Consider the following 19,515-nt stretch of genomic DNA (forward strand, 5'->3'; position numbering starts at 1 on the left):
TTTATAACCGTTGAATCTGTTAAAAATATCGGCGGAGCGACGAGTAGCCGCGCGAGGACAAGATAAACCCGTCCGTATTAGTCGTTGAACCGCGTTCGCTGCGTTTTTGCGTCCGGTGTCGCGGCATTCGGTCACTTTTTCTGATTTCCTTTGAGTTCTCTCGCTCCGGTGGATTTTATTGGACGGCGAGAAAAGGGGGATACATTAAATCAAAGTGCTGCAACGAACGCGTGGGAATACGTTAAAAGTAGAATCGATGACACTTCTCCTGCTTATAATTTTTTATAAATTTGCATATTTGCACATATGTCCAATATACGAAATTTCGATGCAACAAATCATTCTATATCGTATGAAATTATTGTATTTCAGTAATAGCTGTGCATCGCGTTTGGTAATAATATTCGCTAATATAAACGAGTATCGAAGGGTAAAGCTAAAAATCGAAGCGTGAACGAAAAAAGGCAGGCGAGCCCGGTTCACGTGCTCCCGCGTGCCATTACCCGCGGCTCGACAGAAAAACACCCCCATATTTCCGACTTTGTATGAGAAATCGGCCGATTTTCCCTGTACACGTCGAGGCCGCTTGAAAACGAGCTGCCATAAAATCGACGTTCAACAAGACGTCCCCGTAGCCCGGCGATTGATGAGAATTTCTCCGGATCGTCGACCAATTTATATTCCCTTTTTTTCCTCTAAATTGTTACGACCAGAATAGGGGTTAGCATTCAGAAAGGGCGAGTGGGAGGAGGGGGCGGGGAGAGAGAAGGACCGTGGACAGCAAGGGCGAATGGCTAGCTCCGACTGTTATATCTCTTCCGGCGACGGACGTGCTCGTAACTCATGTCCCCTTGTTTTTCGGGACTTTCACGGTGGCGTTCGCAGCTCGTTCCTTCACAGGCCTCTGAATCCCTGGAATCGGCGCGTCCAGTCTCGCGACCCAGTGAGAAATGGCGAGGCTGCGTCACGCTGGCCTAACAACTTGTAAAGTTCACCGGAAATCGCTTTTGTTCGATGCCCGTTGATCGAACGACCACCGGTCGGCTGGGATGTACATACCGGTGTCTTTGTTCCCGAGGCGAGAACTCTGCAATCGAGGGTGTTTGTCCAGAACACCGTTCTCCGAATGGTTTTCCTGTTTGCTTAATCAGCAATGCCCGTAATGGGAAGATTAGAGTGGAAGAGGCTTCTGTTTAGTCGGTTGGCACGGTTGCTAAGTGTGGCGTGGTCAGTGATCGGTGATCACAGTTCGATGTTGGTGACCCCTTTGATGCTCACCTTCGGTGGCTAGAAGCGATCGGTGACGTAGTTCGATAGTTTGCAACTTTTAATTTGAACTTGTATGTCTATATGCATAATATAGATTATGCACGCTATTTGTGCTATCGACACTGTACGGTTCTGATACGAGAGTTTCTATGTAGACTAAATTTATTAGATCAGTAAGATGTTCAAAATGAACGGGAAATATATATGCACCGTGAAGAATGTACGCCATCATATATCATATATGTTGTTGAACATAAAAGCAATCGAAAAATGCGAAATGAAATATATATTCATTTCCAATAAAATACATTTCCATCCAGGTTACATTTCTCCTTCTGTTCTCTATAAAACTGTGCATTTGCATAAACAGTTTGAGTCCAGCAACGGGACCCAAGGAAATAAGAATTGAAAAGACGACAAACAAAGGAGAGTCCATGATCAATGCAATCAGATCCTGCAGTCGGATTAGTCGAAGAATAAAATCCGGATAGCGTCTACTGGCATCCAGATTTTAAGAATCGAGCATTACTCGCTCGAAGAGCCATTAGCCCGAAGACGAACTCGCCCGCTCGGTCGGTCCGATTCCGTCCCTCCACTGTCAGCTTACTGAAACCGAGCTAAGTGCACGGACGACGGCGCGAGCTAATTTTTCGGATAGGAATCCCATTCCGACGAGTGGCCGACGATCGCCCGGGACATCGAAATAGCTCCGATTTAAATCCTATCTGCATCCGATTAGCATTTCACGCGGCCCGGAAAACTCGGGCGCTGTTCAAATAGAAATTCTGTTTCGACCGAGCAGCCGCGGCTGATAACGCGTCCTGTATTTTTTCTTTTTTTTTCGGCGGGCTGTTTCGCCGTTTTACAGCGACGCCGAAATTCGATACGGTGAGGAACGAGCGTGTTCGAGTACTATGAAATCAAATAAGAACTGGATTTACGGGGGGCACGTAAGGGCGGCACGTCAACGTCACGGAATAAAACCGGAAATGAATCGTAAAGGGGACTATGATTTCATCGGAGCGACGACGGCGAGATCCGAAACGAATGCGCTCGGACTTCGATACGCGTTGTTTTCGCCTATGTACAAGGTGACGAATAGTTCATGATCCTGGCATTAAGACGGGCGTTAATCTTCGGCGAAGCTGTTTACAACGGGACTGGATATTCCCGCGAATTCTTTGTTTGCGTGGGCGGGAGGAGTGTTCTTGAGAAGAGAAGAATCCTTGCAGCAAACATAGAACAGCATAATACGATAACTTTCGACTTTACGACCCATTTTCACTGATGACGTTTTTACTGGATCACTGACCAGATCCTCACCGACAAAGGAGCCCCAAAAGGCAAAGGGCAAAGGACACCGTGATAATGAAATCAATAGTCTCCGTGTTCCAAAGTTAACACGTGTTACTGCCTCCTGACACGTGACCCACTACACGTTGCCGATATTCCTACATCGTCTTCGCACGGTCGTTGACCAGTCTAATTAAGTCTCCCTAAAATTCTGCAGGACTTCAATCACTAGTTTCCAAAATCATTGTGTTTCCAACGAATTTCTTTATTAATTAGTAACTAGCTAGTGGACTTTATACATTTATGTTAAAATTGGGTAGACGCTATTTAAAAACGGAGCCTACCTCTCAGTAGAGTATAGTCCCTATTACCAGGGTCACAAAATCTATCGATCACAATACCCAACCGCCTTCACAGTCGCCAGGGAGTCCTGAACCTTAATTAGTCGTCGATCAACCTATCGGCTACCGTGTCAAGGCATCGACAGATTCGGGACACTTTATGGAAGATTGAAATTATTTATCGAAGGAGCGACATCGGTGGATTTATTCGCGATGAAAACAAAGCATCCACGATTATAAGAAGTTTGCTACTAGAGAAACAAAACACTTCGCTCCCGGCGGAGCCATTTGCGAACTTGCGTTTTTAGTCCGCGGTTCTTTCGGCGCGAGAACGAAGAAAGGAGACACTGCGCGGCACGAGATCAAAGGAAGTCCCGAAGAGAAGTCTTCGCTCTAGGATCACGCGGTACAATCCAATACTAACTAAGAGGCAGGCTGCAGAACTTTATGTTAATTCTCTCTTTAATTAACCATTTCCTAGATAAACAGTCCTCGGTTAAGAAGACAGGAGAACAGGACAAATAATCCTAAACTTCTTACTCGTTAAATAAAAATAAAAGTAATTAATAATGCTCGCATTATTCTTACAAGTAAAATAAAATAAATGAATTTGATAATATTAAAAATATACAACTGTCGTCACATCATTCGCGACTCATTAAAAATTAAGAAAAGGTACATCTTCGTGTAACTTCTGCAAATCACTAAACAGTCGTCCCGTCGCCATTACTTTTAGCCCACCCAGTACCCGAAAGCGCAATTCCGTCGTCGCTAGCGAGAACGTCAACGTAGACGGGAAAAATGGCCGCGGTGGGGCCGCCGGGATTCGTTTCGAAGGAAACCGATCCCGTAAACTGGAAACAAGACCGACTGTTCGCAGCGTGACGCGCGAATCCGATCGACGCCACCGCGCCAAGTAATTAATTTAATTATTGGCCGGTGATAAATGAACGATCGGGAAATTTCAGCGAATTGGTTGATCGATTTAGAATTGCCGCGACACCCGGGCCCCTCGACCGGTATAATTAAACGGGAACGCGGCCGGCACGGGAAGCTGGCCATTTTTCGGTGGCATTTTCCTGACCGCGGCCCGCGGGGAATATTTACGAGAGACAACGGCGTGCGCATCGATTCCGAAGAACCGAGCGCTCTTCATCATTGTTTACCGGCCAGATGCGATTCCCCCGCGTGCCATTTTTATTTTTGTCCTCCCCCTCTCCCCCAGCCGGTTCACAAAGGCCGCCGACACCCACGCGCTGGTGTATCCCGGTTCTTTATCGACGCGAGATCGATTCCCGCGAACGCCGCCCCGATTCAGGACCGTGATCCGAGGTCTTTGTGTTGATCGAAACGCTGAAACCCCGGCGTCTTTTAAACAAATCCTCTTTGAACTTCCGTGTGTTTCTCTGTACCCCGAACTCGGTATTGTAAAGGTTCCGAGTAATAAATGGGAGGTTTTGCAACGGACAGCGCGTCGCGTGTTTTACACGGAAATATTTTTCTGATACACCCACGAGTGTATTCGAGAAAATGCGAAAATTATAACGCTCACGAATTATTATATCGCTAGCCCGAACGCATCCTATTCTCTCATAAAATATGACAAAAATGTAGTTAAAGAGACGCTATAAATTTCCCAAATATCGTGATATGGGTTACAATTTGAAATCATTATATTCACAAAATTCATTTAATGTTCCCTGTATGAAATACAAAATCGCGGTTGTGACTCGTGTGCGACGTTGGCAGCGAATTTATTAAAAGAAATATCACGTTGACGGGAATGTATAATGTGCCGCCGTGACGGCGATATCCGTGTGCAAAGGGTTAATATGGTTGGCGTAATGAAGAGGTCTTGGTAAAATTTCATTAAACCATTAGCAGATTGCGTTTAAATGTCATACGAAATGATTCAATTATTTTTCAGTGATATTTTAGCAAGAGCTTAACGAAACACCGTATTTATATATCTTTATATCGGATACAGTGGTTAAATAATTAAAAGTTACTCTCAGTCTATAATTGTGCGAGCCACTCTGCATTCGTCGGTATATATTTCATGCCTCGTATAAAAGTATATTAATTAGCATGTTCGTTGCTCGCGAAGTAGGACGATTGCAACTCGATGTTCGACCAATTCGAGTTCCACGGTCGTATATATTTGTGAAGATGTTATTCGGAGCAAGTCGAACTAGAGAGTCAACAGTTTCACATTAATTTGCCCAGCCTGTACTCGGCTTTGGCCGCGGCGCTTGTACTTGAAACGGCGTTGCGGTATATTTTTTTATTTTTTTTATTTTCAAGCCCGCGAACTTTCGGAAGGGCCGCAACGATGAAATGGAACCGCGTCGATGGCGGGTGCTCGTAAAAATGATTGCCGGCCGAAATGAACATTAAACATTTGCCGGAAACTCCATTTCGACATTTAATTAGTTCGACGCCCGGTATGTATCGAATAAAACAGCGCGGCGTTTTCCGAGTTTAATTTCTGCGTCGTGACCGATTGTTATCGATTCGGTTAGCAGAAAAAAAAATGCGGTTAGAATAAAAGAATAATTGAGTGACACGAAGTCGTGTACGCGCGCGTTCGTTCCGCGGCGAAACGCGATTTCACCGCGTTGCCGGCTTCGATAAATCGCGTTCCCCCAATTTTGTTCCTTTTGTTCCCCCCGCCTGGCCCACACGAAATCGTTTCCTTTTTCGGACCGGGCCGCGAATAATCCCGCGCGCCAGAGCTCGTCCGTTTCTACGCAGGAATTGCACGAGCCGGCTCGCCCGAGCGTGGCCCGCGCGCAGCTTCCGGTCGAATTGTTTTTCCCATCTCCGCGTCATCTTTATTCAGATTACGGCGAAGCTGCGTGAGCGTGAAAGCTGTTCGGGGGTTTCTGTTTGTCGAACCGAGGTGAGGTTTCAAAGGAGTCGATTGGGTTGCCGGGAGAGAACGTCTCTCGCGTTTCACCGAGAACTTCCCGATATCGCCAGCCTGCACTGAAACTTTCATAGGTTACGCAGTTTTTTTTTTATACGCTTCCGTCGGTTTTGCTACCCTCGAAATCGTTTCGACGCATCTTTTCCATGGGATTTTTAGTTCTTATTCAAGTCTGATACTATCGAGTCGAGATACTCTATTTAGTCACACCCACTCGGTTCGTTTCTGCAATCTCACGGCCCCTCGGTTCATGTCTGTAATCTCACATCCCGTCAGCTCATGTCTGTAATCTCTACATTATCGTAGAGATAACCTAAATTATCTATGAAGTAAATGACTGATGTATTTGATACCTAAATAGCATAGCTCGAGTCTATTTGGATTCAGAGTATATAAATCGTTATTTTATTACCCAGATGGCGGTTTTTGAGGCAAATTCCACTTTAGGTTTTCTTTAAAATTACCTTACATAATTTTACAACTGATCATTAGGAATTAAATAAAAAGTATTAATTACTTTTTACATATTATATAAATTTAAATAAAATTTTAATTGACTCTAAGCATGGTTTGTTATATTTTTGTGAGAAAAGTCTTCCATTCGTGAGTTAATACCGTCCTAAATAGTCACACCACGCCCATTCGGCGACGTCTATCGATTCCTCATTGCTCTAGAATCGAAACAAAACAATTTCGAAGCAAATACCCGACACATTCGAAGGCTATCGACATAAACGTCCATTCAGGCCACGCCTACAGCTTCCACCTTTTGCCAAAATGAAGCCCGGGGCTGAAAAAAATCGCGATTTCAACCGCGACAGTGGAAAAACCGTGACGACAACCCTCCCTGGCAAAAACGAACGCCTTCCACCGGACACAGAAAAAAGACAGTGTGGTCGCTAGAGTGCTAGAGCATCTGAGAGAGTCAGTGGGTGCTGCGTGTGTCATCACCTAGGCATACCAAAGAACGTGTGCGCGCTGATCCCGACACATGGGGTGTTCGTAGCTCGTGCAGGTGCTCGTGTGTGTTTGAACAGTAGTAGTGTTACTTAAGTTAGTGTCTCTGTTGCATTGTGTGTGTGTGAGATCGACATATCCATTCGCTGGTCAACATACCGAGGCTGTATGTTAAATGGGACCGGTGACAGAGTCCTTCGCCGATAATTCTGTACTAAGTATCTTCGGCCGGTTACTGATGACGGGTTCGTGAAATTACAGGGGTGCGGAGTGGGGCGGGCGGGACAGGACTTTCCGAAGGCAGGCGACCACGCTTCGCAAGCGACGGACGGAGGGGGACGCGGATGGATCGAGTATGGTTTTCGTGGCGGTGTCCAAACGGTCTGTGACCGGTATCCATGTCGCGACGTTATCCCATCGTTAAATGTAGGTTTGCTCGCACGAACTCTCTCGGCTGCTGCGCACGTGGTGGAGCGTGTACGCGGAGTAGTATCTTGCGGATGCGAATCTCTGGAAAAAACAGTAACTACACTGGATACAAACGACCACCGATTTTTACGTTTCCCCGTTCCTTCGTTTCCCCGATCACCTCGGATCGTACCTCGCGGTAGGCGAGCTCGATGGACAGACGCAGCGTTGTGTATCGTGGACGTGTCTTCTGGAATATTTTTTTGTTAACAGTGCATTCGAGACCGTCGAAGATCGTTCGTTCGTCTTCTGGACGGACTTATGTTGCAATCGATCTCGGGCGACTCTCGGGACTTACCGATCCTGAGTACCATTTTATGCGAATTTCCGGGACATCCGTGTGTCGCGCGAGATGTACTGGGTGTACCCTGGGTTACAGTCTGACGCGAAAATTTGGCACGTTCGAACAGTCTACGATCTGTATTTTTCGACACTTTTATTCACCGCAGAATGACTAACTTTTAATAGATTGATTTTTTCGTTTCACCTCTGATTAAATTCATCATATAATAAAATTTAAATCTGTTAATTCTTTGGTAATTTGCGAATTATGGCTCGTAAGCAGTATACACGAATAAACATATAGAGACTATTTTTACCTGTTCAATTGTTTCACTGCTTGTAAAAGAGACGATCAGAGATGCAAGGTATTTCGTATAATCCAAAACAGTTCTCAATTCCCTTCTCCTGTCCTATTATCATGCCGGACAGCGAAGCTCGCGACAATAAAAACCCGCGAATTCCCCACTTAATTCCCGGAGCACCGAGTTATCCAAACGTGACACATTTTGCGAGAGACTGTACGCGGGCCGCATGCAGAGGGAACGCGACTCCTAATTCATGCAAATTCGATACGCCGCGTGCCGCGCGTCGCGTCGCGCGTCCGTGCGCGCCACGGAGTCGAACGTGACTCTCCTCCCGTCTCGAGGCCCCGTCTCCCCTCGAACTTTCTTCTTTTAATAAATAAGAAAAGTTTTCCGTCATCCGTGTCCCAGGGATCAACCTATAGTTCCGCGGGGTAGGTCCAGCAGCGGAACCGCGAAAACACGGGTCCCGTTCTCCCGGCTCCTCGGTATCTCACGATCGCCGCGAGACAAGAATCTTCATCCGCGCGGTCCGGAAAGGAATTAAAAGGCTCCGATGTGGAGCAGCGATACCGTCGAAATTGGTCCAGAGGTTAACAGGGCGACGTTATCGGGGATGATCAGGAGGCGGAGGCGGGGAAGTTTCAGCAAATCGGAATAATAAATATCTCCCAGTTGGCCGGTTTTCAAAAACCGAATTTTCGGTAACCGAGCTTCGTCGCGCACCCTTGACCGCCTTCCGCACGGCTGAGAAAGCTCCCCTGGCCTGTCCCGCGGCTCTTGTAATCAACTTTTACGAGTCCCCGCATCGATTCGAACGCCGACGATCCGCCTACAGCCTGTTGCTCCGCTCCGACGCCTCCTCGGACGAGGCTGGAACGCTGTCGCGGCACTTCCGACGCCCACTTCGTCTCTTCGTCTCTTGTTTCCTCGGTGCCGTGGATGCGTGAAGAGAGCTTCCACCGAGCCGATTATACGAATGCCGGGCGAATTAGGGCGCTTTTAAACGCAGGGCCGCGCGCGCGGAACCGGAAGATGCCGACGGGACGAGTTTTTGTCGCTCGTTTTCGCGAGGACTCGCGCGTGTCAAGCGGTATCCGCATAGGAGGTATGAATATTTCATACTCACTTGGCTTGGTTTGCATCTGAATGCCGGCTGATACCGCCGTCTCATCCGTCTAGGGCAGCACCCGCACAGGATCCTCACGAACGCTCTGAAAAAGAGACCAGTGACGTCTGAGTTCCGATAGTGGGGTTCTTTTTTTAAGGGGGTATTATGCTGGCTTCGGTGATCGGTGGAATTGCGGAGACGTTGATGGAACGGTCACTCGAAAAATCCTCGTGGGAATTTCAATTTTTCTAGGATGCCGCGGGGATGGTTCATGAACATCGGAAGGAAAGATGAAAAGGTTGAAGTCGGTCTGAATGGTTAGAGTATTTGCCGTTATGGAGACTATACCGAGAATCTTTATAACTCATATATACGGAGAACATTTTATATAAAGCGGAGAGGATAAAATAAGAATATTATTAAGTGCGATTTATACGAATGCTTGTCGGACATTTTATAAATCTCTACACGGTGAAGGGATGCTGAAGTGGACGTCAAAGTGTTTTATTCATTTTTCCTTTGCACAGCGAATACGATATATTTTCCTTAGAATGAAGGAACATTGAACAAAGCAGCCCTGCCATTAAATATTTCTGCGGAACGAAAGTAGACACGCTATCGCGGGTTTAAAAATTCAGCGAAGTCTTCGAGACTATGCTTCGGTAATTGAGGGTTGATGTAGATGTAGCCTCCAGGGACACCTTGTGCAGCAAGGGTCATGTAATCGAGGGCCTTAGAAGGCGTAGAATACTATTCTTAGCGGATAATATTCGATCGGACGAAACTAAGAGTCGGCTTAAAAATTTATTTGCCGGCCATACTCTAGCTAATAATAATCCCGACGAACAAGCAAAAAACGTACTTTCGCAAATCAATTATAAATTGTAGATTTGCAAATAAATCATTGGCTGTTTCATGAATTTCGTTGCGAAGACGTTCGACGACCAACCACCGGCATTAGTAACGGAAATATATTCTTACCACATCGATTACGGCTTCGATGCGCTCATTAAACTGAACTTATCATTCACGATGCATCAAAGAGCTCTCCAGTTTAAACAATTTCGAGCGTCCGCCGTAGATAAAGCTGTTATAGTCTGTTCGCATGCGATCGCGTCTCTTTACGAAGTTCTTCCACGTTTCGTATTTCCCTTGAACCAATTACGCTCGTTTCGACATAGCTGCCGGCAACGAACCTAAGAAATACGCGCTCGACCTGTCTGGAACTCCTCTTTCCGATCGAAAAATTGGATCGTCGGATAATTTCCCGAACAACGGACGTGAACGCGAAAATTCCGAGGAGCGTCGCGTATCATCGAATTATCGATTCCCGAACGGGCACTGTGCGAGGTCTGCACAAAGGGCGCAGAGAGAGAGAGAGAGACACGGCCCGAAATCTGGCGTTCACGCGTCGCCAGGGTAGCGGTCCAAGGGGCGTCGCGACGCCAGTTCGGAGCCGATCAGCCGCGTGAATGCTGCCGATAGCGCGACCTTCGCGGCCCATTGTGAGAGAGAACGAGCTCGAAAGTTGGTCACGTCATGGCGGGGCACGGTTCCAACGTCACGATCGCATGACTCGAACGATGGTTCTCGTACATCGGTTCGTCGCAAGTATTTGCATAGGGCTGGCTAAACATGCGATACCCTATCCCGAATAAAAATCTGCTCTCCATAAAAGAACCATCAAAAGCCGAAATTCGACCTTAAAACCACTTCCAAGAAACGCTTCATCGATCCCCTGTGATCTACACAGCGAACACCCGATAGCCTGAAGATGAATTCCTATTTAATCTAAAGGAACCGACGTCTACGAGCTATGAGCTGGTTATCGCGGTATCGAGAGCGGTAGCAAACTGCACGCTCGTTAGAGCGATAGGTATCAGAGGACACCGAGTCCTTGATTATCCGCACAGCCAATCGAAGGATAGCCTTTCAAGACCAGTCGCGGCTCTGTCTTGGTCGGACATGTCTCTCCTCGCTCCTGCAATTGTGGTGCCGGCCGTGATGCTCCTCGGATCCTGTATAATGGTCCCGCAGGACGCGGTCATGCCTCTGGAGATCTTCGACGGCTACCAGCAGGAGAAATCGTCCGGCGATCGGGGGTTGATCGTCAGCGAGATCGCCGTCGTCCAAGAGTTGCGACAGAATTTCTCGGCGTCTCTGCCTTGCATACAAAGCTACCTGAACCAGAACATCAGAGACCCGGACAAATGTGCGCTGATCATCATAGAAGACCACGGCGACGTGCTCCAGATCGTGCATCCTTTGTTGGTCTGGCTGAAGGAACACTATGCGTTCTACACGCACCCGCCGTCGGTGGATTTCGCGATTCCGCAGCTGGCCACCAGCGAGATCATCGTGATGCCTAGAAGAGAGAGTCTGGTGAGCGAGTACTACATCCTGGACCCTTGCGACAGAGGATCTCTTTACGTGGTGATACTTCTAGACACGTTCGAAGACGAAGAGACCTTCCTCGCGGACGCTGCGATTCTCTCCGAAGCCATGTGGCACAGAAAGTTGTCTATTGTAGCGATGCTAGGCAGAGTCGGTGACTCGGTGCTGGTAGCAGGTAGCCTCTCTTTCCAAGCCGGTAAAGCTTGTACACCCGTCGCGCCGGAAGTCCTGGGAAACTGCGACGGTGGAAATTGGGAGAATCTGAAGGAGGTCGGGCCTTTGGAGCTGAACGATTGCTACTTGAAAATAGCCTATCTCGACCAGCCTCCGTATATCGTAATTAAGAATGGATCGGAGAAGTTGGACGGATTCGAAGGTCGTCTGATCGAGGAATTGGGGAGTGACATGAATTTGGAGAGAACGGAGGTCGCCTGGGAAGATAACACCAGCTATGTTGAGCAGGTCAGGATGACTTTATACGATACCATTAAGGCGGATCTGGTGATCGGGAGGATCCTGCGTCAGGAGGACGACGACATAGGGTACTCGTACACCTACGACGTGGTACAGGTCGCGTGGCTGGTGCCGAAGATCGCGGAGGTATCGTTGAAAGGTTTGGTCAGACCTTTTCAGACTTTCGTCTGGGCAGCCATTATTGGAACCCTGATTCTCGGAGGTTTCGTCAAGGTGTTCATGGTGCCCGATGTCACTGGCCTGGACATTTTCGCGACGATTATCGGCGTGGCTGTGTTCAAACAGCCTACCAAACTGTCCAGAAGGATTCACTTCATCTCCTGGACCATCTTCGGCCTCTTCTTGACCCAATTGTACATAGACTCTTTGGCCGATCAATTAATCAATCAGTCTAACGTGAAGCTCGAAAGCACCGAGGAACTGGCGGCTTCTAACATCCAGATCGGCGGCACGGCAGCGTTCAAAACTATCGTAGACTCTTTCGACGAAACCGACGAGTTCGTCGTTCGCTTGAAAAATGTGTTCGTCGAGCTTGACTACGACACGTACATCGACCTAATCGGAGACATTCTAGAAGGTAGGAATTCTTCGTTCGCTGTTGTAGTGGTGCTGAACTCGTCTAGAAGCATGCCTGTCGAGACAGAATACGCCTACGCCATGACCACAGACGTGATCTGCAGCTTCCCTTTGTCCATGGCTACCTGGAAGGGATTCCCGCTGATGCCGACGATCGACTCCAAGATCCAGCTCTTGCTCGACAACGGGATGTTCGATCACATGGTGAGCATCGCTTTGGAACGAGACATCCACGCTAGAATGTCCGCCGTTGCGAAGAACGACGAGTACAAGTCGAATCTGCATCTACAGCAGTTTGTCCCCGTGTTTCTGATCATGACCATCGGCTTCGTGGCTGGCGCGATCGTCTTGATCCTGGAGATCATATTGTATCCTTGGAAGGGGTTCGAGTGATGTTGCTAATGTGACGTGGATTTGCTTTCTGGACAGTTCTAGTTGTCGAACGATTTGTCGCGTCGAGTATCGTCGCACATGTGGGACTTACAGGATTTCATAGGTCACGTGTTTATAGTGGAAATAACTTCGTACGTCTCGTTATTTATAGTTGTAGCGCATAGCGTAGTGCTCAAGCAATACATGACTCTATCTTTCAACAAGAAAATTATAGGAACGTGTCAAAGTATGTAGGCGTTCAGAGACTCGGTTGATGAAGTCGAGAGGTTGTTATCCAGAGAAATAAAGACTAGGAGAATTGATATTGTCTGTATTTTGTAGTATGCTTTCTCAAGCATACGAAGGATATAATGAGTAATTAAAATTGTATAGGAAGTGCATAGAATTAAGTGAAAATAATGCGGTTATTGAGTGATTACTTTGTCCCTTCTCTCTTGCTACTCGAACATCTATTTCCTCAAATTACTAGGAGTCGCGCAGTAGGTGTACAAGCAGACGAAGATACCGTGAAGGTGATTATGACACGCGTGACGTGTAGCCGAGAGGGTGGCAAACGACGCCACAGTGCAAATAACCGTGGATACCGTCCAGGTCCACGTCCTTGACACGGATCGGCCACTCGAACGGTTTCGACAAAAAGGTTACAGCACACCTAACTCTCGCGCCCGTCCGCTCAGCCGCAATCCAATATCCGTCTATAATTCATAAAGCGAAAGCCGATAATCTATGGTAAAACGGTAGCCCGTCACTCGGACGTTATTCTTTTACGAGCGGCGACAATTTATCCGACGTACGATTTCAACAAATTTCTAGCGTTACCACGGACCTTGGCTCGCCTCGATTCTTCAAGGTCTGGCAGATTTAATCGTTCAATATCGCGGTTCCGATGTGTATTCCAAAATTCATGTTCGCGTCCCGGGGGTTTAATCGGCACCGATACCGCCTTACAAATTCGGTCGGCGAAAGTTATTTCTTCCGTCCAAATGGCGCGGCGCATTTCAATTTTTGCATACAAATTTAGCGGCAGAAGGCCGCTGGAATCAGTCTGCTGAATCCTGGTTTTTCAAGAACGGTGTTGCATAGCTCAGGAAATTGGTTTTTGATTCCAGTATCGACAGCTTTCGCTCACTTCGAGTTATTAGAGTGATGGTAATTAAGAGGATCGATGGGGATTGGATCCGTGTAAAATACCGTGCCGCGGAGTCCAGGAACGTCGGATAAGAAAAATGGTGGGTGTGTTCTTGCTGCTTTAAATTGTTATTCTCGAGCCGATGTTAATTAAGCGATAGATATGAAAAGGATTGGATAACATTCTTTTCGCAGCACATTTTTTCGAAGAATTGCAGTAACGTTTCCCTCGGGAAATATCGACTGTATCAATCATCTCTAATCGCTGTCCGCGGGCTGATTTTAATTAAGCGACCGAGATTAACACAATTTCAGGATATTTCCTCCTTTCACAGACACCATTCATCCTTTGAGCTTCATGAAGAATAATGTCTCCGCGGGAAAAAACCTAAGGAACTCTCTTCCGGAAAGTTTCCATTATATTAATTAGCTCTAATCGGTGTCCCAACGCTGACGTTAATTAAACGAGCGAGATTAATTCGGTTCGAGAATGTTTCCCTCTTCCGGAGAGCACCGTCGGCTCTTGCCAGCCCCATGAATAATTCTCGAACGAAAATCTCCCGTAGAAAAATTTCGTCTTAATTATACTCTCGTCCTTTCGAGCGCTAATTACTCCGTTGCTTTTGTAAGTATGCGCAAACTGGTACAAACTGAAACCACGGAGATTAAATCGCGTCGAGAACGTCGCAATTCTTCCTCGACCAGCATCGACCTTACGCGGGGTCTGAAATATAATGGAAAAGATTAGGTGGACTTTCATATCCGCCTGCCGATATTAGTTAAACGCGCCAGATTAATGCGATTCGCGGTATTTCCTCCTTCCTTCTTTCGCTTCGCGAAGACTAATAGTTCCATTGGAAATTGCAGGAAAATGTCTTCTAGAAAAATTCTGGATTCTCCCATAATTCCATTGAGATTTTAATTAGCAAATCGCAGAATATTTGAAAATAGAAAATTCTTACAATTATTTTACAATATTTTAACTCTTCAGCATCGAGCTTTATGATTGAATATATTGTAATCAATTTCACAAAATTATTACAAAGTTCTGTACAGAATTTTCGAAGCACTCTGTCGAATTTTCAGAAAATTATATAAAATAAACGGCAATATTAAATCCCATTCAGCACCGCTAATTAATGCCATGAAATTCAGAAAAAATATGATGGACTAGAATAGCTAGTTTCACTATACTTAATGTAACAGTTAATACAGTTCATATACTTAATATCGATCGCGAATACTTACATATTTTCCCGCATATTTTTCGTGCATAAATGTCATATGCATTTTGCATATATTTATCGCGCAGTACATCCGCGGCCTAGGCGTTACCATATCGCGAAATAAATGCAAATACAAGATTCCTCCATCTTTTTTTCCAATATTCAATCAGCGTACCTGGAACAATTTTTAGCGAATTTTTCCAGAATGTTCGAGAAGGCCTCGGCCACGGAATATCGTAGGTCTATAGAAAAACAGTGCGCGGCTATTTAATTAAATCGATACGGGTCTGCTGGTTTCTCTCTTCTTGGTCGGCCATTTCGGACGGTTGGGACGCTTTCGCGGGGAAATGCCGTGGAAATGGTAGCGTCGGAAAAATTGTTCCCGATGCTTAATCTCGACCCTCGTATATCGAACCCCGGCCGAATGATCCTCGCCGGCTTATTCACGGCCGAGACCGGGCTGATTCTGCTCGGAGGAAGTTCGGGATCGAAGGGAACCGGTGATCCCGGGACGCGGTCGATTTATTACGTTCTCGTAAAAGGAACGTCATTTCCCAGGCTGCTCTCGGATAGTTGAATCCGTATGGACGGCCGTTCCGTTATAAAGGAGTCTGTCTCGGATAACGATCTAACGAATTACGCTCTCTCGCGGATCGTGACCTATACCGCGCGCGCGAAAACCTCCTCGCAGCGTTCGGCCGGACGCTGGGCCCCTTCCGGGTGTACTTTTCCCGAAATTCTTCATATTCGCCGATAATTCGCGAGGAATTTTATCATCCCCTATATATCAACCGCGCTCTGCCGAAGTTGTAAAATTTATGTCAGATTTTATCGGGCATTCTATTTCGCTCTGTTTTACGGCCGAATCCAACCCCTTCGGCGATCTTCTCCCGCTGTACCGGGCGTGTTCGATTGTTAATCCGGAGAATGGTGTTTTCATGATCGTTAAAATGTTATGGGGGGATTTGGGGGAAGTAGTGTCAGTGATATTTTCGGTAGCATGACTAAATTATGGTTTCTGTTAATTTTACACTTTGACCGGAATTATTTGCTAATATTATACTATATACTACATATCTTATACTGCTAGCATATATTATATGTTATTAATTTGATTAGGATCTGCAAAATGTGTGAACGACACAGAGAGATAATTTATGCCTTACGATTTAATTTTTTAATTTTAATTAGATTGAATATAATACTTTAGGGTCGTACTTTCGACTTAGACATCGATTTGATTTAATTACACTAGTTTTAATTTAAAAATCGCGAAACGTGAAACACAAATCGGAGACTCATGTGCGCCAATTAGCAATATTAAGTGATCGCAGAAGTTTCAATTGGCCTCTTCTATAAATAAATGAATCGTGAGGCCGATGTCGTTCCCGATACATTTTCCCATTATTTTTACAGTTGCACCATGCATGAAACGAAATCGCGGCGCACGTTTCGTTAATCTTTTAAAACCCCGCAAAGTTTTTCCAATTTCAAAACCATCCGTCAAAAATATTTGCCGCCGTATTCGGAATAGTTGGTCATCCGTAAACTTCTACAACTACGGGCTCGTGCATCATAATCACTCATACATATAGGATGCCTGCCAATGCACACTTTTCAATCTTTGTTCAACTCGAAATGGTCTGCTCGAGCAGGTCAATTTTTGTTCGAAAATATCTCCGTTATTCCGCCAGGCATGCAATCGGAATTAACACCATCCATTAAAAACTCGTTGAAACGCTTGTACACGTCGCAACCGAAATGTTTGTGTTGCCAATGTAAATATTAATTTACAAGTCCTATGATTATCTAATTTTATTTTCTATTTTCTATTTATTTCTTCGTTTCTTCTTTATTATTTTTCTTAGTTGTTGTAGGCCCTACATAAAATAATATTACAATGTAAATAGGCTTGTATGTAATATGTATTTTTAATTTAAGATGTTTATAAAAATTTTATTTCTCAAATTTTACTAAAACGTCAACGATTTGTAAGAGTTTCTCACTTTTTCCGGCAATTGTTTCCCGAGCGAACAAAAGAACGTGCCATATTGACACGAGAGATGGTGACAATGTGCGGCTAATAATGAACCGATTTACGGGCAATCGACAGAAGCGGGCGCTATAAAAAAAAATAGCCGACTATAACGCCAAAAACAATAAAATCAGTCGACCGGCCGCAGTGCACGCAGTTTCCGCGTCATCGGCGATTAAAGAGGATAAAAGGCGCTTTAAAAGGTAAACGATCATCCGTGTCGCGTACCTCCGCCCCTAGCCCCTTTATTTACCGCACGAATTCGGTATTTGCGTATCGCTTCGAGGCCACGGCCGCCTATTCCTCCGACGGATTCGCCGGGGACTTATCCCGAACAAAATCCGCTTACGATCGAACGAGCAGGAATCGCGCCGGGGACACGGTAGACGCACGCGGCCGACGAGAAATTACGTCCTCTCTTGAAAATTTTACCCCGGGGAGCACAGGATTATTGTGTACAACGGGGTAATCGTTCCCCCTCCCCTCCCCCCGGGGGAGTTTCAATTTCCCTTGGTTTTTCCGTGCTCAACGAACTCTCGGCGAGAGTCGCGGAGTCGCAGAAACCAGGGTTATCAAATTTGAAGCCGTTGCTGGCCTCCCCTCAATTAAGGGAGCCCATTAACACTGAATTAGCATCCCCCGAAACTTGCCGAATTCCTGGGCTCGGCGCCCTGAAAAACTGTTCCCTCCCCTCGGCAATTACCGAGGCGTGTGCCGATTTTCTGGCAAACATTAAACTGCGCCGTCACGTGTGCTTGACTTGCTTCGATTCCTCGTTAATCGCGTTATATTCATCCGCGATAACGGTCTCATTGACCTTTTTTTAATTCACTCGCATTTTACTGCACCGGACATACATGCCGAATCAGTTAATTGAAATAAAAAGAAATGTTTAAAATTGTACGAAGTGACGTGTATCTTTCCAGATTCTGGAAACCCTAGCACATAGACAGTGTTTACAAATTTTGTTTGCAACAATAATAATTGAACAAAATAAGCAATAATATTGTTTAGAGCATCGATTTTTTGTGTTATTCTATCCGATTGCAATTTTTGCAAAAATTTATAACCACTGTCTAGGCTGTTGTCCTCTGAAAAATATTCAAATCTGTTCGGTTGAATTTTCGAAATGTTGTTACGTTCTCAAAAGTGTTCAAATATATTTGCGGCAATTATTAATCAGTGAAGCTTACGTTTACCACGTTCGTCTACATTTCTGCCGCACTCGAATAATAATTTGCCGCGCCACCATATTTTTAGACGATTTCAAACTGTGTCACGTTGCTCGGAAGTTTATACTCGGATGTACGATTAAATATCGATGCGGAAATGTTTACCGAATCGCCGTCGGCGTCTCCGCGGAGGTCAGCTTCTTATAACCAGACTGCGGAACTCGAAGTAACAGAAAAATTCGCAGCATCTGTTTCCATAGACAGAGCTTTCGCCCAGAAGTTTCGTACAATGTAGCAAAAAAGTATTCGTACACCTAGTCTTTCTGCAATAACTTTAGACAAGCGAATAATACATGAACAAAAACTATTTCAATTAGTAGTCTACTATGTACAAAGATTTTACTTTTTTGGTCCTCAAATTCTTGTATTTCTTGCATTACTTTCTTGTTATGCGTTAATGAAAATTCATTTGCACATAGGCTTCGTACATGGTAGACTATTAATCGAAATAATTTTTGTTTGTGTACCATTTGTTTGTGTAAAGTTATTGCGAAAATACTAGGTATACGAATACTTTTTGGACTCACTGTACGTTCTCGAAACGTATTAACTCTTCGAAAGAAGAATGTCGATATCATCGAATGCTCTCAATATCTCTACTGTTGCGAATTACAGGTACACATTTTTGTTGCAACTCCATAAAATCCGCAATCTAAATATTGTAACATGTTAACGAACCCACTTAGCCGGGCGTAATATCGTTAGCAACGTTCCCCCGACTTTTCCCTCTATTTTTCCAACTTCCCTGCGGTTTTCAGCTTCCGGTTGGAATTTCTCTCTTCGCTCGCGCCCCCCCAAAAAAAAGACGCCGGTTACGGATTACATATTCACGCGGCGCGATCGTTGAAAATGTGTACAACTGGCTGGCAAGGGTACCGTTTTTCTGTTCGAGAGGGGAAACAACGAAAACTTCGTTTCGACGGGGGTTGTCTATCGCGTTATCGCCGTTTCCTGAACTTATTACCTGTCTCGCGGAGCAAAAAGGCAGATCACCCGGTCTCCCGCCGCCGTGGATACGATATTGGCCGACTTCGTTCTCCCGTCCACGCAAATATTCTTTAACGGTGCGACGCGGCGCGACGCGTTCCTTGTTCGACGCCGCTCA

General features: G+C 45.7%; 2 protein-coding genes across 2 annotated transcripts in view; one reads left to right on the top strand and one right to left on the bottom strand.

Moving 5' to 3' along the window:
* Window positions 1–19,515, bottom strand: part of Dop1r2 (dopamine receptor 2) — a 72,407-nt gene that overhangs the window by 9,975 nt on the left and 42,917 nt on the right. The window contains exons 2-3 of the mRNA XM_078176686.1: window positions 8,971–9,055; window positions 6,949–7,299 (exon numbers count right to left, since the gene is read on the bottom strand). Coding sequence (XP_078032812.1) covers window positions 7,210–7,299; window positions 8,971–9,055 — 175 coding nt within the window. The 3' untranslated portion in view covers window positions 6,949–7,209. The remainder of the gene's footprint in view (window positions 1–6,948; window positions 7,300–8,970; window positions 9,056–19,515) is intronic.
* Window positions 10,918–13,173, top strand: LOC144467754 (uncharacterized). The gene has a single exon (XM_078176685.1). It carries the CDS (start codon window positions 10,918–10,920, stop codon window positions 12,787–12,789), a length of 1,872 nt encoding a protein of 623 aa, XP_078032811.1. The 3' UTR covers window positions 12,790–13,173.

This window comes from Augochlora pura, chromosome 3 (assembly GCF_028453695.1).
Source record: "Augochlora pura isolate Apur16 chromosome 3, APUR_v2.2.1, whole genome shotgun sequence".
NCBI classification, from domain to species: domain Eukaryota; kingdom Metazoa; phylum Arthropoda; class Insecta; order Hymenoptera; family Halictidae; genus Augochlora; species Augochlora pura.